The sequence below is a fragment of the Zootoca vivipara genome, chromosome 12 (assembly GCF_963506605.1).
Source record: "Zootoca vivipara chromosome 12, rZooViv1.1, whole genome shotgun sequence".
Taxonomy (NCBI): Eukaryota; Metazoa; Chordata; class Lepidosauria; order Squamata; family Lacertidae; genus Zootoca; species Zootoca vivipara.
This window is the reverse complement of record NC_083287.1, coordinates 11,628,253-11,653,289: the sequence shown is the minus strand read 5'-3', so window position 1 is coordinate 11,653,289 and position 25,037 is coordinate 11,628,253. Positions and strand designations below refer to the sequence as shown.

The window sequence follows — 25,037 nt, the reverse complement described above, 5'->3', positions numbered from 1 at the left end:
AGAAGAGGATTGAAAAAAAACAATGAAGCAGCTACATCAGGAGGATTTGGACATATGTATGCAAGAGGAGCAGAAAACCTAATTGTTTTTTTAAAAAATGTTTAATTAATTTGGATTTATTTGTTAAAATTGGGAAAATAATAAAAATTAAACACAAAGAAAAGAGTTATTATTCAGGTCAATTTCTGCAGAGCCAACTTAAATTTCACAAGTATTTTCATTTATTGCCTCCGGTGCCCGTGCACCAGATTTAAATTCTAACGTTCCCAGTCTTCTGTAATAGGCGTCCATGAATTTTATTCGGCCTGATTAATAATGTTGTGTTGTGATCTTCCAAGATGAGCTGGGTACAGTTGACACACAATCACTGCTAGTTAGATGGCAACGCTGGCAAGTATGTTTAATATTGGTCTTGGACCGTTTACAGGGATGTTTCATATTATAGGGTGTTTGGCTAAAAATGACCATTAATTACAAATATAAAAGCAGTTCACACTGCCCATAGTATCAAATATAAGCTTAGTTTTGTTTTACTGAGGAAATAAAAACCTACTAGTAAAAACATTACTTAACAAACAATTCATCTAATTTTCCTCACATTCAGTATATACATTCTGAAAGAAGTGCTACAGGAATTCATCTAGGAAAGGTAAGAAACTTTAAAAAGTCATACTAATACAGTACAACAATAAGGAGTCATGGTTATAATCCCAGCACCTACAACATGTGACTGAATTACACCATGGCTCAATAAGAAAGGAGAATTTCACGGAGGCAGAAGATCTGCCTGCAGCAAGAATGCTTTACTCAGAATTCACAACATAATTTGTAACAACCCTGATTGAGATGTTTCGCTAGGAAGGATGAAGCCCACCCAGTTGCATGTCTTTGTGAATAGAATTAAAACTCTTGATGCCGTTTCAGGATGGTTCTTGACAAAGTCCACTCTTTCTTTTCAAAAAAGAGTTTTCAACACGAAGCGCTTGAACTTCCTACAAGAGAGAGAACAATACTCAAAGAGAATTGCAAGTGTTAAATGCAGACACCTAGGCATGCTTACATATTTAGAAACTTGGCTCTGTGAACCAAGCTACTTGAGTCTGGGCTCAAGAAACTAGAACCCCAGAGAATGAATGGGAAGGCCGAAAGTTAGATCTCTTCTTAAGTGAACAAAAGTATTTTCTTCATAAAGTATTTGTTCCAGCTCCCATCAGAAGCTAAACTGATTCTCATCTCATTTTACCTCCATCAGCTTAGTATGATCTTTCTTCAACTTCACAAGGTACTGGATTTTCTGATTTAAATTCTGGTGACCAACCAACTTCCCGTTCTCTTCTGCAAGATACTCAATCTGCTTCCTTAGCGAGGACATCTCCTGTGTTTCAAGGGAAGCACCAGAGCAATAGTGAATGTAGTTTAAATGGCAGAGAATACAACCCGGGGGTCAGCAAACTTTTTCAGCAGGGGGCCTGTCCACTGTCCCTCAGACCTTCTGGGAGGCCGGACTATATTTTGAAGGGGGGAAAAAATGAACGAATTCCTATGCCCCACAAATAACCCAGAGATGCATTTTAAATAAAAGCACATATTCCACTCATGTAAAAACACCAGGCAGAGCCCACAAATAACCCAGAGATGCATTTTAAATAAAGGACACATTCTATTCATGTAAAAACACGCTGATTCCCAGACCGTTCGCGGGCTGGATTTAGAAGGTCTTAGTTTGCCTACCCATGAACTATATCTTTAATGCTTTCTTTAAAGCAAGGATAGCTATCCTGTGGTCCTTCTCCAGATTTTGCTGGACTGCAAATCTCATCATCCCCTAACCATTTGTTTGACCACGCTTCCGGGGGTCATGGACTTAGACAACCCCTGCATTTAAGCCTACTTGAAAATCTCTCACATTGGGTACGGAATTGCTCTATTTTTGTTCAAACTCACAACCCAACTCACAGCATACAAACCTTTTCAATTTTTGCCCTCTCTTCGTAGGTTTCCTCCAGTTTTGATCTCATTTCTTCTTTCTCAGTGAAGGCCTTAAACTCCAAAGCTCTTGTTCGTTCCACCTCTTGAAGCATTCCCTGAAAAGCAGCCTCCTTGCTTCTAAGCTCCCTCCTGGCTTCTTCTAACCTGTCAAACGTGATTGTGCACAGAAACATTGTGAATCTGACTGCCACTCTAAGAAGTTTATTCACCATTATTTAGTCTGCAGCAAGTTTCCAACTTTTCTTTTTCCAAATGCAGAATTTTACACTTTTAAAATATAGTTGGAAATTTACCACCAGCTAGAACTTAATTGCCTGATCTTCCAGTGTTTGCTACTTAGAAGTAAACCCTAGATGATACTTCATACGCTGAACTCTCACCCTCGTTTGAGTCATGTGAGTGTGGGGATGAAAGCACGCCTCTTTTATTTGAGAATAATTTGGTGAGCTGACACATTATTAGCTCAGTTGGTTAGAGTGTGGTGCTGATCCCTGTATGGCTGCAGGTTTGATCCCTGTATGGGACATCTGCATTTTCCTGAATTGCAACAGGGTTGGACTAGATGATCTTCAGGGTCCCTTCCCACTCTACAATTCTATTATTCTAATCCCTTCATCTGCCCTCATGATCACTAATGTAATTCTACCACATCACACTGTAGCTTCACAAACCAAGGATGAGTTTTACCACACATTTGTTCATACAATAGATGAAAGTAAAAGGATGGATTTTTCCTCTTGCAAAGTAATATCACAGAAGCATGTGGATTCTCAATTATTCTGAACCACTTCTCTGCTCTTTAGGGGAAAGAAACCCTGTGTGATCACTGGAACATTTCCAACAGGGCTGGAGAATCAATGGCCAAGGGGGTCAAATTGGACCATTGCTTCATTTCATCCAGCCTCAGATACCCTTGAAAGTGTGGATCAGGTTTTACATCAGCTGACCTGATGTAAGGTGAGGAGGAATGCCTCTGAAAAGCCACCAGCACTTTCAAAGCTTTCCACAGATGCTGTTTGTGTGTGGACCCAAACTGATTATTATTTTTTGTGTGAGAGTCATAGGGCCCTGATTGGGAAAAAAAATGTTTCCCACCCCAGGGTTAAGATGTTGCTTCGAAAAAAAGTGTTGTGAGTGCTTTGGACGATACTCAATTTCACTGGGTCTGTTCCAAGATTAATGCGGGGTTATCACCATCTTAAAAAGCAGGGACATCACCTTGCCTACAAAGGTCCGTAGAGTTAAAGCTATGGTTTTCCCAGTAGTGATGTATGGAAGTGAGAGCTGGACCATAAAGAAGGCTGATCGCCGAAGAATTGATGCTTTTGAATTATGGTGCTGGAGGAGACTCTTGAGAGTCCCATGGACTGCAAGAAGATCAAACCTATCCATTCTTAAAGAAATCAGCCCTGAGTGCTCCCTGGAAGGACAGATCGTGAAGCTGAGGCTCCAATACTTTGGCCACCTCATGAGAAGAGAAGAATCCTTGGAAAAGACCCTGATGTTGGGAAAGATTGAGGGCACTAGGAGAAGGGGACGACAGAGGACGAGATGGTTGGACAGTGTTCTCGAAGCTACGAACATGAGTTTGACCAAACTGCGGGAGGCAGTGCAAGACAGGAGTGCCTGGCGTGCTATGGTCCATGCGGTCACGAAGAGTCGGACACGACTAAACAACAACAACAATCACCCTTAATGTATGTATAAATAATGCACTGCTTTTTTACAGTCATTTTATTGCTGTCCCAAACATTTTTAGGAAACAAATGATTAAAAAAACCAAGTACCGGTACTTGGTGGGAATACAGCTTATGATTTATTAAGGCCAAACTGGCGTTACAGTTTTAACATTTTCCCTTCCTGCTCACAGAAGCAAGAGCAGTGCTATGCGAAGGTGTTCTAAGAAAATGAAAAAGATTGGCAAGCTATGCAAGATAAAACCTCAATTCATATGACAAAAGGTGTAGCAGAATTATCATTATCAATCGCGGAATAAGGACATAATCCAGCCAAAACTATGATTATTATTTTTTACACACCGCTGAGCCCTGTGAGTGATTGTGTCCTTAAAATTAGGCCAGCAAAAATCCCAGTGTCATTATTTCACTGGTCACCCCAGGCGCATTAGAAACTTTTACTTTGATTGGAATTTACACTGGAGACAGAAAAAAAGTCAGTACCTTTGATAGGGTTTAGCGCTGTGTCCTAAATGAGACAATGATGCTTAGTGCATTCTTAGTAGCTGGCATGAAGTTGGGGGAGTCACCTCTATTGTCTCTCCCTGCTCCAGCCCCTCATCCAATGTGCCGCTGGACTCTGCAGGCAAGACGAAGCATACTCTCCCACACTTCTATTTTAAAATACACAGAAGTATCGGTATTGCTGCCACCACTGAATACCTCTAGGGTAATTCAGACAAAATGTTGGCTTGGTAGGGTGCGAGCAGTCTAGGACCGGATTCAGCTAAGCAGCCCAAAGGCATACATCACAACAACATACATACTGTTTTACGCTTTGGTGTACATCAGGCCAGTAAAAATAGCGTGTGATGTGTTCCAGCGATTTCTGCAAAGCTAGGTGTCCCGACAGCCCCCCCCCCGAATGTGCCAAGCTCAAGACTTTAGAGCGTCTGGCCTCGGGAACCACTAGCTGTAAAATAGAGTCCCGGTCTTTAACCTTCTTAGGCCAGTATTGTCTAAACAAAAGTCCTTCTTTATAGAGGAAGCGAGCTCTCCTTTCCCCTCTGGGAACAACTCCAGCCACTTCTCAACTGCAACGTTGGATTTTCTTGCTGCTCAATCGCCAGAGAAGCCGCATCCCCCAGTTCAGCAGTTTCGAATTCCCCCTCAGTAGAGAGGTTAGGGGGGGAGGACCCCTCCTCCAAGCCTGGAGGCACAGGTCCCACTGCAACAGATGAAAGGGGCAAAACAACCCTCCCCCCTTCTCCTCCATTGTTGCTTGGAATCCCCAACTCTCCCGCAATAGTCAAACCCCCTCCCCCCGAGTGCTCATGAGCCTGCGGCTGGCAGGGTGGTTCTCCTCCCTCCTCCTCACGAGGAGCCTCGGCTGGCTGGTCAACGGCAGGAAGATTAGCCGCCAGTTGTTGTAAGTGGACTTTAAAGCCCAAATCATTTCCAACCAGAGCCGGAACGTCGCAATCCTTGGGGTCATGCACGATGACAAAGTGGTCTCCAGAGTAGCCTTTATAACTCACCGCCACCACAGCTGTAGGCCGGTAGATTGGTTCTGCTCCGTAGGGCGTGATCTTCAAGGGATGATGCTGCATCTGCTCTGGCAACACTAGCTCTTTGGACACGCTTGTCACATCTGAACCCGTGACTCTGAACGAATCGACTCTGATATTATTAATTATGATGGGCGCTGTAAAATGCATCTTGGTCCAATCTGCTTGGGACCCTGGCGCCATCCTCACGGGGACCTCGGCTGGTCTCATCTCAGGGGGATTTGCTATCGTTGGGGTGGGCGTAGGAGTCCCCCCACTAGGCATTCCCACCCCTCTTCCTCTTCCCGGTCCTGCACCACTTCCAACAGTCGCTCTTTGGATTTCAGCATCCCAGTCCTCGGCAGGCTGGACATTATGTCTCAAAGCCGGTGTGGATGTGGCGACAGGCGGACACTTAGCCATCAGCAGGGGGCATGAAGCTTTAATGTGTCCAGGCCTCTTGCAGAAATAGCACAGCCCTGACGAGGGAGCAATCTTTCCTTTCCTGCCGCTGGGTGATGGACCTCTCTTCCCAAATGGAGATTTGGACTCAAAGTCTTTAAGTTGGGGAGCAGGTTTACTAGGGGGCCCAGAGGTCGTTGGCCCGGGGGTCACCATCCGGCTCCCCACCAGTTGCTGCTTTTGTGCCAGGTGGGCCCCATTAAGATGGAAATTCTCTGCCAGGCGCGCTGCCTCTCGAAGCGTCTTTGGACATTGTTCCGCAACTAGGCTAGCAATTTCAGTAGGCAGTCTGCTCTGAAACTGTTCTAGGAGCAGAAGTTGTTTCAAATCCTCAAACGTTTGCACATTTTTGGTGGACAGCCACAGCCTAAAATTCTGCTCCAGCTTCGAAGCAAACAACTGACACTTCTCTGTGGGTCCCACCTTCCCAGCCTTCCGGAACGCTTGCCGATAATATTCCGAATGCAGAGTGAACCTCTGAACCACAAGTTGGCGATAAGTTTCATAATGAAACATATGTTGCTTAGGCAATAGGCCCATCAGTTCAGCTAATTCTCCTTTTACTAAAACCCGCAACAAGCACATGTACAGCCTTAAAGGGACACCCATCTCCTTGCATGTTTGTTCGAACAAAGTCAGGTAACTCAGTACATCCATGGGTGGATCATATGCAGGAAAATACTCGAGATTAAAGTCATTTACTGTAAGTTCGCGAGGGCGTTGGCCAGCCCCCTCTCGACTCTCTGGGTCTGGGCAGTATTCAGGGGCAGCAAGATACCTTGGGCCCTGTCCATCCAAACGGCGGGCCTCTTGCTCCACATATGCTGCTAAAGCCTTAGCTCGGGATAAATGTTCTCCTCCCCCTACATATACATATGGCTGCCTTCTCAGCTCCCAGGAATCCTCCGAAGATTTAACTCCTCGAGGGCTGTCCAACGGGCAAGGTCTGGATTCCTGTTCAGCATAATGCCGCCCCCGCAGACCAACATCCTCCCTCAGTCGCCTTGGCAACTCTTGGTACTCACGTTCTCCTGTAGGAGCCCTCCGACCCACAGCAACGGGTCGTAATTCAGGTTCTGGACAATCCTGTCCGACGTGAGGCCGGCTTTCCCAGAGTTGCACCATTAACTCCTGATATCCACCTCTCTCTGGGCTGGTCGTCAAAGCTCTGCCCGGCCGACGACCCACCCAGTCCGAATGTTTCCGGGCATAATAGCCCCCCCGGGCGTCGTCGTGAACCCACTTGACCCCCTGTGGAGGTGGCGACGCCATCTCTCTGGGACGAGCTACTGGCTCCGCCGTTGTTACACCGACGCCCCTCGGGTACGCTGGTACAGTGGCTATTTCCGCCTCACCCGCCTCACAATGGCTTCGCAAAGGTGAAGCTCCTCTCCTGACGGCCGATGGACTAGGTGAAGCAGGCGCTTCCTGGCCCCGCACTCCAGCTTCGGCCAGTTGTTGCGTCCAATGCTCGTGGGCTGCCCGAGGGCTTCTTGAAGTCTCCACTTCCTGGACGTGTTCCGTCTCGGCTTCCAACTCCTCGGAAGGTCTAAAAGGGGAATATGCGTCCCTTATCGGCATTCATGCAAGGGACCAATCTAGTGGTTCCGCAAAGTGGAAGGAGGGGTTAACGCTCCGTCCCTGATTCCAATCCTCTGAGGCTTAAAACAGTTCACTATGCCCAAAACCTGATGCCATTTTCCTAGCTCTCTAATCAAAATAAAAACACCTGTAACCTCTTGAGAACTGCGTCTATAAAACAATAGTTTTGTTCACCCTTGGCTGACAAAGTCGAGATCCCACCGCAATGCCAACATGTCACAAAGTTGGGGGAGTCACCTCTATTGTCTCTCCCTGCTCCAGCCCCTCAACCAAGGTGCCGCTGGACTCTGCAGGCAGGACGAAGCGCACTCTCCCACACTTCTATTTTAAAATACACAGAAGTATCGGTATTGCTGCCACCACTGAACACCTCTAGGGTAATTCAGACAAAAAGTTGGCTTGGTAGGGTGCGAGCAGTCTAGGACTGGATTCAGCTAAGCAGCCCAAAGGAACAAAACCCAGACGAACTTCTCTTAACTATTTATTCAAAAGTAAGGTTAACAAGGGTGGTTATGCAGTTCTCAGCAAAAGGTTACAATTAAAAATAACAAAGATATAAACTAATTAACTTATACATACGTATGGAAACTAACAGGAAAATCAGCGCTGTGCCTTCTCCAGCTTGGCAGGGCACAGCGAGAGCACATGTTGTTACATCTGCCCCAGGTTAGAGCATAGCAAAACTTCAGCTCCAGCTCAGACTCTAGCAATTAACATTTCAAAACCCACAGGTCTTAAGGATTTAGCCCACGTGTGTATTTTCAGTGTTAAGCCAATCACATTTTACTTTGATTCTTGAATGAGCCTATAGGCGATCAACAGGATACTCTTCTTTTCATCTCATTAGGAGTTAAGCCAGATGTCTTAAGTTTACATATCAAACGGCCCTGGATAAGTTACTCCCTTTCGATTCTCAGGACAGCCGGAGACAATAAACCAATTAAGGCCCAGCCCTTCGTGATTCTAACACTTCTCAAAACAGACATCCTTTCCCAGCTAAAGCAAATCTCCAATTAGCATGTAAATCAAAAGGGAGGGGGCTGACAGGAGAGAAATTCCTCCCTTAGGGCAAAAGGACAGCTTCTCAGAAACTCAGGTTTTCTCTTAGCCTATTCCCAGGCTCCTTTGCAGACCTTCCCAGTATGCATTGCAATGAACCAAGGTTTCACCTAGATACAGCATATTGCTTATTCCATGCAGTAGCAACTTTCACTCACTGAGATTGTAATCCTGTCCTATCCTAGTTTCAAGCAAGTCCCACTGAGCTCAGGGAGACTTATTTCTGAATGTGTATAATAGGATTGCATGTCCCACATATTCTGCTGGGAGAAGAAACCACATAGGTTTTATAAACTAATGCAAGTATAACAATATTTAAACTTAAAATATTTAAACACCGAAGTGCTTAGATTTGTAGAAGCACATCATTTGTATGGCTTTCATTAAACATTGATTGACTAGACTAAAAAACATTGCAACACACATTGATTTTAATTAGAAGCTTCCTTTGCTGTTGATGTTGACAATGCTGGTAAAGAGGAAAGGGGTAGAACAGCATGTTCCAATGGAACATGTTCCATGTCCAAGAAAAATGTCTGAAAGCAGAATCGGGCCCTCAAATAGAGAAGACTGCACCGACAGAAAATAATGCAGGCATCTTGATAATTGCCTGACACTATAATCTACTATTGCATCACTTCTTTCTTTAACAGTTATATTATTTTCACTTCAACTTTTCTTAACAACAGTATTATTCTACCTGCCCCTCCATCTCAAAACGGATGCCATGAATTCCTTTGTTTGTCAGAAATAATTTCTGAAAGTAGCTAACAGCTCCTGCATTTTTGTCAGTTTCTCACACCAGTTATGAAACTGATTTGAGACTTCTTGTGAATAAAACCCTAATAATTACAACTGACCGATTACTGTTTTTGCCACATAGACTATCATTTATGGTGTTGCAATCCAGGGAATTTTCAACATAAGCATTAAGGTATGAATTACAGTGGTACCACTTTAGCTAATGGGTCTCCCGCTGCCGCACGATTTCTGTTCTCATCCTGAAGCAAAGTTCTTAAGCCAAGGTACTATTTCTGGGTTAGCAGAGTCTGCAACCTGAAGCGCCTGTAACCCGAGGTACCACTGTATAACAATGTCTGCTAACTGCCAGAAAGACTTGCCTCCATCATTTATTTTGAGAACCTTTTGAAAGCTGCTTTGAGGGCTATAAAGCAGGATATAAACATTATAAATCAATCAATTAAAAACACATTTCCTTCCTTGTAATCTGGTTCTACTGTACTCAGGTTCAACCTGCACATAATCTTTGGTTCCAAACCAGCTTCATATGATTTAAATTTGTAAAAAGTATTTAATTAGAAAGCAGTCTTCTGGCAAATATGCAAGTTTTCTGCTGCCATCTGCTGGCTAAAAGCAAAGAACAAATTGATGTTTCAGAAAGCTAAGTCACTCCATTTGGAACCCTTGCTTTCTTAATCTTAAAAGTGAGTATTTTGTGCTATGCAGACTTAGCTTAGCTGTGTAAGTGAATGGTTAATATCTGTGCAAATGGTTAATGTTTTTAATCAATTCAGAAATTCTCAACTTACTCTGATGTAACTTTCAGTGTTTCTTCCAGTGCTTTACTCTGAAAAAAAATATGAAAACAAAACTGTACTTAACTGCAGTATTTAGAAGTTATAGCAGCAATGAAACAACAGTCAGCAACAGTCAAGTAATCAGAAATTGGCAATGACGAATTTATGCATGTCCATGCACAAAATCCTTAAGTGATTTTCAAGTTGGCCCTCAATGAGCCCAGTGCCTAGCAATCCCATGAGCCTTTGCAAATGCAGCCCCAGGAGCCCTTGCACCAACCGTTGCGGCCTGTGGAGAGCAAGGTGATTTAGAGGGAGCAATTGTGGTGGAGTTTGGCATCTGATAAGTGCTGCTGGTTTTTTAAAGGGGTTTCCAAGGGTTTCCAGAGGTTTAGATGGCATTTGCAGGCTTTTCCCAATGGTGTTTCAAATGTAAGTGATTTCACTTAAAAGCACTGTGTCTTGGAACGTAACTCTGATGTAAATGGGGAGTTGCCTGTATCTGTAACTATAGCCACCTATAGAACCTTGTTATATTCTTGAAGAAAAATGCAATTTATGTCCATTTCTGTTAGCTCTGCAACTGTTAAAAGACTTGGTGCTGATGGAAAGTACATTGTAAAGATAAGTTTCCATAGTAACAACATTGCTTTTTTCAGCATATGACCGTGATATACTGTATGCACCTACCAGGGATTGTGGTTAGGGCAACTCCCCCCCCCCACTTTGGAAAGTCGTGGGGGAGCAAGCAGGGAGTTGAATCCAAAGCAATTTATCTGAATGAACTAATTTCTTTTTTACTTTTTCTGTATAATAAACTTGACTGAAATAACAGTCAAAGTTAAACCAATAGTTCAAGTCAAGGACATGAGCAATAACTAAATTCAAAACATGACAGCCATAATTAAATCAAAAGATGCAGTACCTTGGCTACTTTTCCTTCTGCAATTTCCTTATCTCTTTCTCTTAGGTCTTTAATATCTGGATACTTTGTGCCACTGTTAAGAAACCCAAGGATGAGAAATAGTTTTATTTTGTTTTATTTATTTATAAATAAGACTTATTGCCCACCGTTCGCAAGGTCCCAGGGCAGATAGCAACATTACAATCAATGACAACTTAAAACATGCAAAACACTTTATACAATTATATCAAGTAAATATTAATTACCATTTAAACATTGGATTTTAAGTATTTGGAGCATGTGAAATACAAGATCTTCCAGTATCACTATTCCCCATATTGCAGATGGTAGCAGGGCAAGACTACCTATTGAGTTTACGGATTGGGTATGCTACACCACAAAGACAAAGGAATGTAAAAAGGCCAGGAAATAGGTCGTGATTCCACGACATCCTGTCTCAACTGCAGCTCCAAAGCATCTGTGGAAACAGAGGAGTGTTGCCAGTGTGCACCAGCTCACCTCCATTTTGGATCCCTACAGGATCATGTTGGTTCAAGTTTCCATTTAGTCTACATTTGTAAACTGGCAAAATCTAGCAAGCTAGGACAAAATGCTTTTGCAGTTTCCTGCCAGCATTCTATATCAAGATGGGCATAGGAGTGGCTATACATTGGCTTGGGACCTCTTGGAGTCACTTATGCTTAGTCTCCTCAATTTTCTTATTCAATCAAGGCAACGTGCATTGCTTCTCCGTTGGATATGGAGAACTCTGGGTGTTTAAAGTGTCCTTACAAGAAGTAAGCCCATCTAGAACCCACACCTCCTTCTCTGCAAGTTCAGGGGAGAAAGACAAAGATAATCATACCCCCATTGTTCCCCAGGAAATTCCAGGACCCAGTATTTAGTATTGTTTTCAAAGACTGTAACTGGTCTTAGACCTTGAAACTTGGTGTGAGATTCAAGCAAGACTCCGAGATCCAGGAGTGGCCTTGCTGGGAACAGCTGGCTCTTGAGCTTGGTGCCCATACTCACACCTTTGAGCCCCTTAACTCAAGGTGATTCCTGAAGATGTCTTACTGCAACTTGACTGACTCTGAACTCCTAGTTCTAGGTGGCTTGTTCTGCACTCCCGCGTCCAGTAGGTTCTAGCTGTGGTTGAGAATAGTCTTTTCCCACCTCCTTTTGCCCTCTCTATGGTCCACACACTTCTGTGTTTTGGACAGGGCATAAGGAAAGGTGTCAACTTTCCAGCTTCTACCAGTTCAATCTCACCCCCTGCCCTGCAAGCACTGACACCTCCTCCTCTCCTCATTATTGCCCCCACCAGTCCTTCTTTTTCTGGGACAGTCTTCGATGGTTAACCTGCAAATTGCCTGTGTTTTATTTTCTGAAGAAAAGCTCAAATTCTGGAAAAGCTCTCATCTTGTCTCTTTTGTTCCCTCCGGGGCACCTTAAAAGGGCACTGATACCTAGGCCACATTCCTATAATTATGCATGCTGTGCTGCTGCATATTTTGAAACATGTGCTGGTTTCTGACTGGCTCTACCAGACTGATAGTTGCCTGTCCTCTGGCAGAACAGAACCAGTGCCACAATGGGGAAAGCCCCCCACTCAACAGTGCTTGAGCGATATACACACACCCCACCTCTCATCTGTGCTGCAGAAAGACTTGCTCCCTGAACAGGGGAAAATAGGTATGTTGGGAGGCAAGTATCCTTGGAAAGCACAACAGGAAAGTTTTAAAAGTCAATTGTAATAATGTGCAAAGTCTAGTAGTATTTCAAACTATTGGTTCAAATTCTGCAAAACAAAACAAAAAACACGTTCCCTTTAGTTGTTACTTAAGAATTGAACACAAGCCATCCTATTATTTGGCACTGATTTGTACCTGATCTTTCTTCCTCTCTTCACTTCTTCAAGCTGGCTCTGCAGATTTCTGTTGCTTTCCATTAATTCCTGCATTTCCAGACGGAGGTTTTCCAATTCACACAACTGAGCCTAAACAAGAGGACAATATGATTCCGTTGATTTGAAATTAGCACTTCATAACAGTGACAGGTATTCTTGAAGTCCGTACCAAATTTGCATGCTTCACATCAACAAAAAAAGGCCCAAATCTCTCTCCAATCTCTGTTTGCCCAATGGCATGTTTGCTCTCCGCTCCTCTTAAAAATATGCTCCATCAAGATTATTAAGATCATATTTTCAAAATGGCAGCACTTTAAGCATGTACACTACAATAGTTCACAAATGATCTGATTCAATATACAAAGTGATTGAAGCATTTACCTTTAGTCTTAGAATTTCACTATTTTTAGCATCTCTTTCTTCATTTAATTCGGATACAAGACATTCCAGGGTAATTGCAGAGGCTGTCCTATCTGCTATCTCCTGCTCATGTGTTTCTAACAATCTTGCCAGACTGTTGGGAGGAGTTTGAGGGCTCTATCAAGGAAACACAAAACCATTTGAACAGTTAAGCAGGAAACTCTTTTAGAATATTGTGTACTACAAGTTGCTTATGGAAAAAAAAATTATGAAACCTTTATACAGGCAATGCTCAGTTAAAAAAACACAAATTCTTCCCATTTTTTTGCAGCCACTTAGTCAAAAGGCTCAAATTACAATTTTAATTGATTGGCAATGACAAGGGGCATTCACAACAGAAGGAATAATGAACAACCTTTTACCTCTAGTATAGCTCTTTGCCTAATTATAGATCAGGACCTCTCTTTTGACAAACTTGCAGGTATACATTTCATGGAAGTAACTGTAGGTAATAAAAAACAAATGATTTCTTAAGAACAATCATACCTGTGGAAGGGTTGTCACTGCAGAGTCCATAAACTGGTCTATTTGGCGCACTTTAGCTTTATATTCACTTCTCCTGTTTTCCAATTCTCCTGTCATTTTGTCCAGCTGTAGAAAACGGCAAGAGATCAAAATACTGGTATTCAAAGGTCACAAATTGTTGCCTATCTTGACTGACATAGGCAAACATGGTTCTAGATATTTCTCCTGAGAATCTGGAATATTTCCAAATGTTTCATCCTGCTAGTTCCTAAGTTTACCATGTATTATAAAACAATACACCCCAGCAAGGGTCTCTGGGAACACAAGTTAGACTTTTATACTGAGGTAGTATGAAAGCATTTCAATCTGGATAACACATCTCCAGCTGCTAATGGGTTTCCTTTGTATCCTTGGAGTCTGTTGTGACATTTGAACTGATGCATATTCATAGCCTACTTACACTAGTAAGGAACCGATATCAAAAGGGACTGCTTTTGGGTTTCTAGCCATAGCCGGTGCAAGCTGCAATGATGGGCTATGGCTGCAATGGCAGAAGAAATTAAAGGGTGTGTGTGAGAGAGGAGAAACCCCATACAGTGGTCCCTTGACTTACGAACTTAATCCGTTCTGAATGCGCATTCGTAGGTCAAAAATTTCGTGAGTCGAAAAGCAGATTCCCATAGGAAAAAAATATTCAGAAAAATTCGTAAGTTGAGGAAACCGCATTTAAAAATTCGTAAGTCGAGGAAACCGCATTTAAAACCGCCAACGGTTTCCATTCGGATGTAGAAAAATTCGTAAGTATGCGGCCATTTGTCCCGTTCGTAAGTCGAAAACTTCGGATGTCGGGTAATTCATAAGTCGAGGGACCACTGTATTGCAAAGTTGCTACTGCAGTTACTGGACCTCATGGTGCAAGAAGCACCATAGGTGGAGTTCCGGGGAAAATGACTTTGGCGATTCCACCCACCCCTGGTGGATTGGCACAGAAAAAAATAGTCAATCTGGTGCTTGCCATGAGCTACCAAAAAAAAAGGACCCTAGGCAGGAAGCCACCATTTCAAAACTACCAACAGAGGTGGCCTATGATTTGGTGGCTGTTTTGAGGACACCACACAATTGTAAAAATAATGGCAATCTAAAGGTCCTGAAGTGGGAGCTCAGTCTTGGCAGGAACTAGAAGAAGCCCTCGAAAGTGCCACTGTGCCCACATTAGTGACCCCAGTCCTAAATCATAGCTGAGCATTACAGTGGTAAAGGTAAAGGTACCCCTGAACATTAGGTCCAGGGGTGACCGACTCTGGGGTTGCGGCGCTCATCTCGCATTATTGGCTGAGGGAGCCGGCGTACAGCTTCCATGTCATGTGGCCAGCATGACTAAGCCGCTTCTGGCAAACCAGAGCAGCACATGGAAACGCAGTTTACCTTCCTGCTGTAGCGGTCCCTATTTATCTACTTGCACTTTGACGTGCTTTCAAACTGCTTGGTTGGCAGGAGCTGGGACCAAGCAATGGGAGCTCACCCCGTTGCGGGGATTCGAACCGCCGACCTTCTGATCGGCAAGCCCTTTAAGTACTTAATTGGTTCCAGGGTGCCATTCGCTCCCTGAAAAGTACTTAAACCGAGGGGCAATAACGCGCGTGCGCAAAGCACAGATACCGTGTTTCCCCCTTTTTAATACGTAGTCATAAAGTAAGCCAGGGCAGGATTTTTAAGCAGTTGTGAAATCTAAGACACCCCCTGAAAATAAGCCATACCTTGTTGCGTTCCTTTAGAGCCTCGGAGAGGCTTGAGACCAGGTCGGAGGGGGTGCATGAATTGAGCGTGTCACCAGGCGAGCTGCGCTGGGAGCAACTTGTGCCGCTTTGCAACTGCACAGGCCGGCACAGCGGGAAAAGGAGAGCTCTATTGTGTGTGAGCCGAGCAGCACTTGGCCCAGGTGAAGCGGCGGCTGCATTGTGCAAGCGCTCGCCGGGCAGGGTAGAGTTACACGGAGGGATGCGGAGGAGGGAAAGCGCTCCCCCCTCCCCCATCCCTGCCAGTTTCCATGGCCTGAGGCTGAGCGGCGGCGGGAGGCCCGCAGGTCCTTCCGCGCCGCCGGGGCGACGGACACCGGCGAGAGCGCTGCTGGCTCCTTCCGTGCCGATGGAGTGTCATGGGCTGCATGGCCCAAAGCTGAGCAGTGGTGGGAGGTCCGCAGGTCCTTTCGCGCCACCGGGGTGACGGGCGGCGAGAGCACTGCTGGCCCCTTCCGCCGGATGAAGGAAGCGGCCTGCCGGGTCGGTGCCCAGCAGCGCCGCGCGGAGCACCAGATCGAGTAAGCGGCCTGCAGAGACAGCGCCCAGCAGCGCCGCACGGAGCACCGCCTCCTCAATCCAGCTCGGGGCTGCTGGGCACTGACTCGATCTGGTGCTCCGCGCAGCGCTGCTGGGCACCGACCCGGCAGGCCGCTTCCTTCATCCGGCTGAAGGGGCCAGCAGTGCTCCCGCTGCCATCCGTCATCCCGGCAGCGCGGAAGGACCCGCGGACCTCCCGCCGCCACTTAGCTTCGGGCCATGCAGCCCACGACGCTCCGGCGGCGTGGAAGGGACCAGCAGCGCTTCCGCCGGCGCCCTGGTGGCAGGGAAGGACCCGCGGACCTCCTGCCGCCGCTCAGCTTCGGGCCATGCAGGCCAACCAGACCCAGTAGGCCGCCTCCGGGATCTGGCAGCAGCAGGAGGCGGCTTGCTGCGCGTCCCGAGCCCTGAGCCAGCAGGACCCAGTAAGGAGGTACCGTACTTATAGTAACAATAAAAAAGACACCCCCCGAAAATAAGCCATAGGCTTATTTTCTTGAGTGAAATAAACATAAGACGGTGTCTTATAATGTGGGAAACACGGTAGATCACTTCTGCGCATGCGCGGACCGAATAGATCGCTTCTGCACATGCAGCAGAACCCGGAAGTAAACACTTCTGGGTCCGCGGAGTACTCAAACCGAACGTACTCAAACCGCAGCGGACTTAAACCGAGGTATGAGTGTATGTCTAAACATAGACATTCTTATAACAACACAAAAGCAACCAGTCTGGGCTAGGATAGGTCAGGCCAGGTCAATAAGCTTCTTTTTCCTCTTCCACCATTTCTCAGAGGTGGTAATGTTCATATTTACCTGTTCCTGAAGTTCTTGGATCAATGCTTCTTTCCTAATTAGGTCTTCTTGTGCAGACTGAAGAAGCACCGCATGCTTTTTAGAAGCTTCTGTTAAACTGCTCAGCTGCTCAGAAGTATGTTGTAGTTCTTCACAAATAATCTCTTTCTATGTAAAGCAAAGAACAGCAGCAGCAACAAATAGCCTAGTGATTATATGGCCCATGGTATAATTAACATGTTAATATAAATAGCTTTCACTGCCCCTCTTTTTCCTCAGCTGCCCTTTAAAAATAAATGCAATACAGTAGTTTCCATAACTGCAGTCCGTTATCCAGAATTATAAACACAAAACAAGGTTGATAAGTGGTACCTTGGTTCTTGAACATACCATATTTTTCCATGTATAAGACTAGGTTTTCCCCCTTCAAAATAATGTCAAAAATGTGGGGGCATCTTATACACAGAGGCCATCTCCCCCCATTTTCTTAAATCAGAGTCCCCCAAAACAGGGGGTGTCCTATACATGGGGGCGTCTTATAGACCGAAAAATACGGGAGTCTGGTTGACTCCAGGAACTGTTTGAAAACCAAGGCGAGACTTCTGATTGGCTGCAGGAACTTCCTGCACTCAAGCGGAAGCCGCATTGGACGTTCGGCTTCCGAAAAAGTTCGCAAACTGAACACTTCTGGGTTTGCGGCGTTTGGGAGACGATTTGTTTGGCAACTAAGTTGTTTGGGAACCAAGGCTTGACTGTATATTTTATAGCATATCTAGGAAAAGTGATCTTATTCTAAAGTAGATGTGTGCAGTACATCACTATCTTATATCTTCCCCATCCCGGGACTATTTTTAACCACACAACTCCAATATAGTTTAAATTGAGGCAGAAGCCAGAAAAAGTGTGCAAAATGAAAGCCTTAACCTACCATGGAGTTAATGAATCTAAACTACAGATTTATTTATGTGGTGGTGAAAGCATTGATACTTCTGAGTCAGTTTGGGAAAGAAGAAAAGGATGCACAGACACAGTTATTTTAAAAAAGCTACTCCTTGTGAGAGGGCGACAAAGTCACCCACAGTCTGCACAGAAAGCTAGGCAGGGGGGAAAGGAAGGGGTTATCTGCCCACATGGTGAGGTACGGGTGTGTGATTTGCGTATTCATAACTAATGGAGGGAGGGGCAATTCATCCAAGGATCCACTGCAGGAACATAAATCTATACATCATCACTTTCAATGTGGCAGCTCTGAGTATAACTTAATTAGAAAAAAGCCTCCTGCATGGTTTAAATAGTTCTATTTCCATGCTGAATGTGAAAAGCACATGCTCTCCTCCACGGGGCACAGTGAATACATGCAACAGAACCTTTCTTGCAGTTACATTGTCAGATAAAAAATTTAAAATATTTGAAGGTACAGAGAGCTAGAGCTCTTTGAAAGCCCTGTTGCTTCATAGCAGGCAGGACCAGAACTGTGGGAGGCTTCTCCCCTTGAAGGGCACCAAGCATGAAGTTATTTCACAAAGGCTGGCATCTGAAGCAAATGGGTGAAGAACTTTCAACACTGGAAGAAAAACCACATTCTATGCTTAGGCCCAGCTTCTACCCTTGAAGCAGGAACGGCCACAGTATATAAAGAGGAATACACTGCTTTCTCTGGAGGGAACGTTAAGGTAGATAAAGCAGTTTTTTTGATTGAAGGGCAGAGCAGAAATACCATAACCAAGTTCTCAGCATAAGGACTGTAGAAGAGCTTGGTATTATGTCTCTTCACTGGTTTCCAACCACCATCACTGACGAAACCATTATTCCACATGGCAAGGATTCAAAATTTGATTGTTTAAAGCAGGGGTGGTCAACTTTTTTTTATACCTACCGCCCACTAATGCATCTTTCTTGGTGGTAAAATTTCCTTACCGCCGACCAGTGCTCGATGGAAGGAGGATTCAGCTGGTGCCGTAGAACCCGCTACTGCCCACCTAGAATCCTGAAATGCCCACTAGTGGGCGGTAGGGACCAGGTTGACAATCCCTGGTTTAAAGGGTGGCAGCTGAGATTCAATCAACAGCACTCACATCAGGAAATAGTATATTCATTCCCGATTCTTGCTAAACGATTATACAACTATACTATACGTGCTATAGGCAGCTTTAAACAGGGATACAATATGAAATAGCACCACAAACAAAGACTTTACCTCAATTTTGTCAGCAGCTTGTGCTCTCTCCAAGGCCTCTCTCAATTCCTCAATTTGCTTCTCCTGATCTTCTATAATTGCTCTGCTTTCCTCTTTTGCAGCCAAAGCAGAATTATATTTACACTAAGAAAGCAGGAGTGTAGATATGCCAGGGAAACAAAATATATTAGATCTATATTTCTACAGGTCAGTAAAGATAATTGCTGACTACATCCATTCTGATACACATCACAAAGTCCACCAATTCTTCATAATTAGTATCTATTTAAAGTAGGTGAATAAATGAGCAAATTAAGTTAATTTGGATATGCAGAGGATATTGAAAATAAATTTAAGGAACCGCAGAAAGAAGGGGAAGGAAGTCAAGTTTTGAAATGTTAAAATGATTGTAAAATTAGTGAAATGTATAAACTTCAAAAGTATAAATAAAATTTGAAAAACTGGAGAAACCCAAAACTAAGGAGGAATTAAAAAAAAAAAAACAAACCACAAAATAATTCACCCAAAATGATGACCATCTAATAATATTAGTTATATACTCAGTTAAAGACCATCAGCTAGAATCTCCTATTAACTGTTACCAGTTTCTCCATCTAGATTTCTTTTTCCTAACTTTTGGAACATCTAGGTTACTGCTCTAGCATGTACATTTCAAAGCTGTTTTTCTGGTCCATGGAGGCGATACACACAATTCAGTTTTCAGCCCAGCCAAAGAAACCAGAAGCACTCAGCACAAGCTGCTGTTGATCTGTTACTCCACTTTGATACATCACTCTGGGTCCCCTATGGGAAAGAATGGAACATACTTTTATGTCCTCCAGCTCACTTGTAAGCTCTTCTATGCACTCTGTCTTCTGGCTAATGGATATCCTCATGTCCTGGATCTGATTCATCAGGTCTGACACAACTTCCTACAACAAAAACAACAATGTTGCATTAATTTTGATTTTGTTAAGGCATACAGTGGTACCTCTAGTTATGGACTCGATCCGTTCCAGGGTGCCGTTCACACCCCGAAAAGTCCACAACTAGAGCGCTGCTTCTGTGCACGCGCATGGCACGATAAAGCGCTTCTGCGCATGTGACGAAACCCGGAAGTTTACACTTCCGGGGTTGCTGCGTTCATATCCTGAAAAAACACAACCGGAGACTGACGTAACAAGAGGTACGACTGTATAATTTAAGGATACCAGACGTCCCCATTTCCCGGGGTCAGCCCCCAGATTTACAAATCAGTCCCATGACAAAATCCTATCGTTCCTACTGAAGATGAAAAGTGTCCCCAGATTCATTGAAATATAAATAAATCTGGTAACCTTAATATAATTCCATATAGCAACTATGTCACAAGGTATTAGTCGTACCTCTACTTACGTATCCCGCTAGATACGGAATCTTCGGGTTACAGCCACACTTCCGGGTTTCACGCAGCACAGAAGTGCTCAATTGGCCACGCATGTCTGCAGAAGCGCGCCTCTATTTACATAATTTTCAGGGTGTGAATGAACCCCGGAACGAATTAAGTTTGTATCCAGAGGGTCCACTGTATCGTGTTTTTAATAATCTGTTGGAAGCTGCCCAGAGTGGCTGGGGAGACCCGGCCAGATGGGTGGGGTATAATAAATTATTATTATTATTATTAATTTGTTTTTAATCTCCTTTGGCCAGCATCAGGGTGGTGTTTGTAAATGCCCCCCTACCCCTCACACACACACACAAATGTATCAACACTTTAACCAAAACTTTTCCTTTTAAAAGTGTCAAATTTATGAGGAAACATTTTTCTCTCTTGTTATGTTCCACCCATCTAAATAATTTAAGTGAATGAAAGTGGGATCGCAAAACCTTTGATTTATACAAAATGCCTGCTACAGTAGGGAAACCTTTTCTTTCCTAAAGAACAGATAGTTTATTACCCAAGCAGCAAGACCAACTCTCTCTCATGCTCACACATTTAGGATATTTTGTACACGAGTTGTCTCCATACCTTATCAGCAGCATTTGTTTTCTGCAGAGAAACAATAACTTCTTCAGAAGCAGTTACATTTTGCTCCAACTTCTGCAACTTTATTTCCTAGAGAGGAAAAAATGGCTTCAAATTAACTCTTCTTGGATTTGCAAATATAGCAGTCAACTACATTTACTGAAAATCTAATTTTAAAACCTTCCATTTGTAAGAACAGGCTGCTGTACCTGCTGCTCACATCTGGACACCATTTCGGAATACTGCTTCTCTAGCTCCACGATTTCACTAATTTTCAGGTTTTCCCTAGTAGAGAACAAATACAATCACTTATTAAGAGACAGAAGAAAAGGCACTAATCAAAGTAAACTTTGCAAGTTTGTCTTGGGCTAATTTTAATTTAGTTATGCTCTATAGTATGAAAATGGCACTACAATTGTTGTCAGAAGAAAGCTCTTCCCCAAACTTACTGGAATTTCTGTTAGCTATCACTTACTGCTTCTTGTGGCAAATCTTCCACAAAGAAATGCCATTTAATAATGAAAGCAATTAAAGTTATATTTCTAGTATAGGTGCAATGTTTAATAGCAAGTGCAAACAAACAAAACTTTGGTTGATTTAATTTTCAACTATTTTGATTCAAGTTCATTTTTAGGGAACTAAAAAAAAATTAAAGATAACTCATTCCTTCTAACTATATACAGTAGCTTTAATTGCTTTTAAAAGCGTAAACTCCTTTAATATCTCAAGACAGCACGCATAGACAATGTTTGAAATTTGATCAAGTAGTTAGCTTTTTAAACAATCAAACCTTTCACTTCTATCATTTTTATAATTCACTAATAAAATAAAATATCAAGCAGTCCAATGTCACTGATTATAACTAGAGTACAGCCGCACCTTGGTTTTTGAACAGTTTAGTTCAGCTTAGAACAGAATGTTTTGGCTCCCAAACACCGCAAACCTGGAAGTGAGTGTTCCGGTTTGCGAACTATTTTTTGGAAGCTGAACATCTGACAGGGCTTCTGTGGCTTCCGATTGGCTGCAGGAGCTTCCTGCAGCCAATCAGAAGCTGCATTTTGGTTTCGAACGTTTTGGAAGTCAAATGGACTTCTGGAACGGATTCTGTTCGACTTCCAAGGTACGACCGTAATACCATTCAGGATATATTAAAAGTCCCACGCCTGTGTTTGTTTTAACATTTTAAGAAAGGAAATCTTTGAACTGAGATATAATTTATTGTATCAATTTCTGCTTCACACAAGAAGAAACCCCTGGCATTTAGCAAACTGAAAACTTCTCTGCACATCCCAAATCCTGTCTATTCCCCAAAGAAAACCTACCATTAGAATTATGTCACAGGTCTGTTCTGTGGAAGGAACCTATTCAAATTCAGGAGATGTGCTGTCCAAAGCGGAGAAATGCATTCAGCTGACCAGCAGGTCAGATTGATATGCACATGTGACACTGTTACCTCTTGATTTAGAAGGGTTTTTATGCCACTTTGTCCCGCTTTATCTGAAGGTATTTTTAGAAATACAGCGAGCCTGCAATTTATGCTCAGTTTACTTAAAGATCGCAACTGTGTGCAGGTGAGGGGTAAAGAAATATATGGAGAGTGGGGCAAACCCACTGTTCCCTGCTCTCCATTTATTTATTTCCCATCACCTAAGCACCCAGAAGGTTTTTCTGCTGAGGAAAGAGCTTTTAAAGCTCTCTGCCATGATCTCCCCAGAGCCCAATAAGCAGCCCTTTACCTTGTAGGGGGGTGGTTCTGGGGGTTCTTGACATTGCGTAATTTTGCCTTTGCGCGTAGACCCCCCCAGAACTGAACTGCTGCGTAAGCAGGTGGGCCCACTGTGCTGCTTTTGAAACACTGTCTCATTTTTCTGTCTAGCATCTTAAAACAGCTTACCCACAATAGGGTGTCCGCTACTGTACCCCATAATGGGAAGGGTGGGATACGACTAAAATAGTGGGCATTTCGGAATTGGTAGATGTAGAAGGTCTAATGTACAGGGCATATTTCAATTACTTCCTCCACAAAAAATGATTTATATATTTCAATGCACGGAAAAGGCATTGATACTAATCAAAAATGTTAAAATGATGCAACCACCAACCCAAAATTGAAGTCAGAGATTTCATATAGGTAAGACTTACTTGGAATTATGCTCTTTATCTTCTTGTAACTGCATTGTTAATTTCTGATTGTGTTCTTTTTCACTTTCCAACAGGCCCAACGCATTCTAAAAGATAATAGATATACAAACATTTGGCGAATGGTTGCAGTATTTTCAGTTCTTTCTTCAATGTTCCTACTATACTTCAGTAAATATATACTGTAATATTATTAACCTTAGGAAAGCCTCATTAATGAGATAACATCACAAGGCTGCTAAAGTGATCCAGTCCTGGCGTGTGCTCCCTCATTTTGCCAGTAATTGCAAGGGCAGTTAGGGGGTTTATTTGTTGATAAAAACCCTGAGCATTTCATAAGGATCCAAATCGCTGCTGAGAAACAGCCACTGCACCCGTTGTCTGATCTAACACAGGGTGAGCACAGAGCTTCCAAAAGCTTTAGACAGGAGGTCAGTGAAGGAAATTTGTTTTGAAGGCCAAACTTTTAGAATTAGTGAGTTTTTGCAGAAATACATAGTCTCATCTTCAGTTCCACCTAAGAATTAACTGCCTGTGACAGTAGTAGCTGTTTTAACATCAGAAAGAGGGTATTCCTTAGAAGCAGATAGACAAGTAAATGGCTCCCCCTCCTCGTCTTCACCTGTGCAATGCATGTTGCAAAAATGTTTACACTTATATGTGTCCAATCCTATCTTGCAGTAGGTGGAATCTCTCACTGCCACAAATCTTTGATTATGCTGATCTATACAATGTATAGTTAAAGGTGAAATCTTTTTCACATTCTTTACTTACCCAAAGCTCAGTTTTCAGTGCTTCAGTTTCTTGCTTGCTATCAGTGAGCTGCTGTGTTAGCTGGTCAGTCTCAAATTTCAGTATTTCCTGCAGATTGTCATAGTCATCTTGCAGGCTTGTCTTTCTTTCAAGTATATTTTCGTACTCGAGCCTTGGGTGAAAGAATCTTACGTTAATCATAAGGCATCTAGTTTTGTCTTGCACCTTTCGAGTTTCAAAACAAAGTTAGTACATCACCTCAAGGATTAGCGTGGGGCCAAAAGGCGGCTGGAGGAGAGAGAAATACAGAGCAAGAGGGCAAAGCACGTAGATCTAGGCACACTGGTGAAGTCACATCATATACCGTAGATATATTTTATATCTTTCAAGTACTAGAAATCCTTTCGATACATCTATAGGCCAGAAAAAGACTAACAACACTGCCAGAATGCAGCTAATTAACAAGACTAAACTGGCTGTTGCTATCCATTTTTTACACAATACAGTGGTACCTCAGTTTTCAAACATAATCCATTCTGGAAGACCATTCAACTTCCAAAACATTTGAAAACCGAGGCGCAAAGGGCAGCCTGCCACTTCGAGAAAATTGTGAAAAACACAGGCACACACAGCGGAAGCCGTACAACTTCTGAAGGGCTTTCGAAAATGGTAGCATTTACTTCCGGATTTTTGGGGTTCGAAAACCGAAACGTTCGGCAACCAATGTCTGAAAACGAAGGTACCACTATGTCATGGGTCTGCCAGGGAACGCCTCTGAGTCAGAGGGAGGAGAGGAGTCCGAGCGAGAACAAGAAGGAGGGAGCATTCAGGAAATAACAGATCAGGGAAAGAGCAGGGGGGAGCTAGGGGGTGTTACGGCTCTCGGATGCTGAAGCAGACCCCCAGCACCGCACAGGGAACTCGGGAACAGACGGAGAGCCAATGCAGGTGCCTTCAGCCTTGGTTCTTATGTTGGAGGAGAAGCCAGTGGCAGTCACTCCCCGAATCTGACTCGGATGAAGAGGCAGCATGAATGTAACTGTGCTTTGTGCATATGTAAAATAAAGAGCTGTAAATAACTCTCTGAGTGAGCAGAGTGATCATTGCGAAGAGGAGCTACCAGCCTGACACACTATAGACCAGAAGGAGGCCTTTCTATATGATGCAATCTAAAATCAGTGGCTTTCGATGTCTTTTCCAGGAACTCTTTGTACCTCAAACACATACTGATTTTCAGATTCTGGGTCGTTTTGTGGGAGGTAC

At 43.6% G+C, this 25,037-nt stretch overlaps 1 protein-coding gene across 1 annotated transcript in view; it reads right to left on the bottom strand.

Annotated features, from left to right (window-relative positions):
- Positions 1–148: 148 nt before the first annotated feature.
- KIF15 (kinesin family member 15) overlaps positions 149–25,037 on the bottom strand; it is a 50,060-nt gene continuing 25,171 nt past the window's right edge. The window contains exons 21-35 of the mRNA XM_035130123.2: positions 23,796–23,946; positions 23,025–23,110; positions 21,092–21,167; positions 20,886–20,972; positions 19,705–19,809; positions 18,899–19,021; positions 16,723–16,869; positions 13,593–13,697; positions 13,068–13,223; positions 12,667–12,776; positions 10,799–10,871; positions 9,886–9,923; positions 1,968–2,133; positions 1,244–1,375; positions 149–992 (exon numbers count right to left, since the gene is read on the bottom strand). Of these exons, the coding sequence (XP_034986014.2) occupies positions 921–992; positions 1,244–1,375; positions 1,968–2,133; positions 9,886–9,923; positions 10,799–10,871; positions 12,667–12,776; positions 13,068–13,223; positions 13,593–13,697; positions 16,723–16,869; positions 18,899–19,021; positions 19,705–19,809; positions 20,886–20,972; positions 21,092–21,167; positions 23,025–23,110; positions 23,796–23,946 (1,627 nt within the window). The 3' untranslated portion in view covers positions 149–920. The remainder of the gene's footprint in view (positions 993–1,243; positions 1,376–1,967; positions 2,134–9,885; positions 9,924–10,798; positions 10,872–12,666; positions 12,777–13,067; positions 13,224–13,592; positions 13,698–16,722; positions 16,870–18,898; positions 19,022–19,704; positions 19,810–20,885; positions 20,973–21,091; positions 21,168–23,024; positions 23,111–23,795; positions 23,947–25,037) is intronic.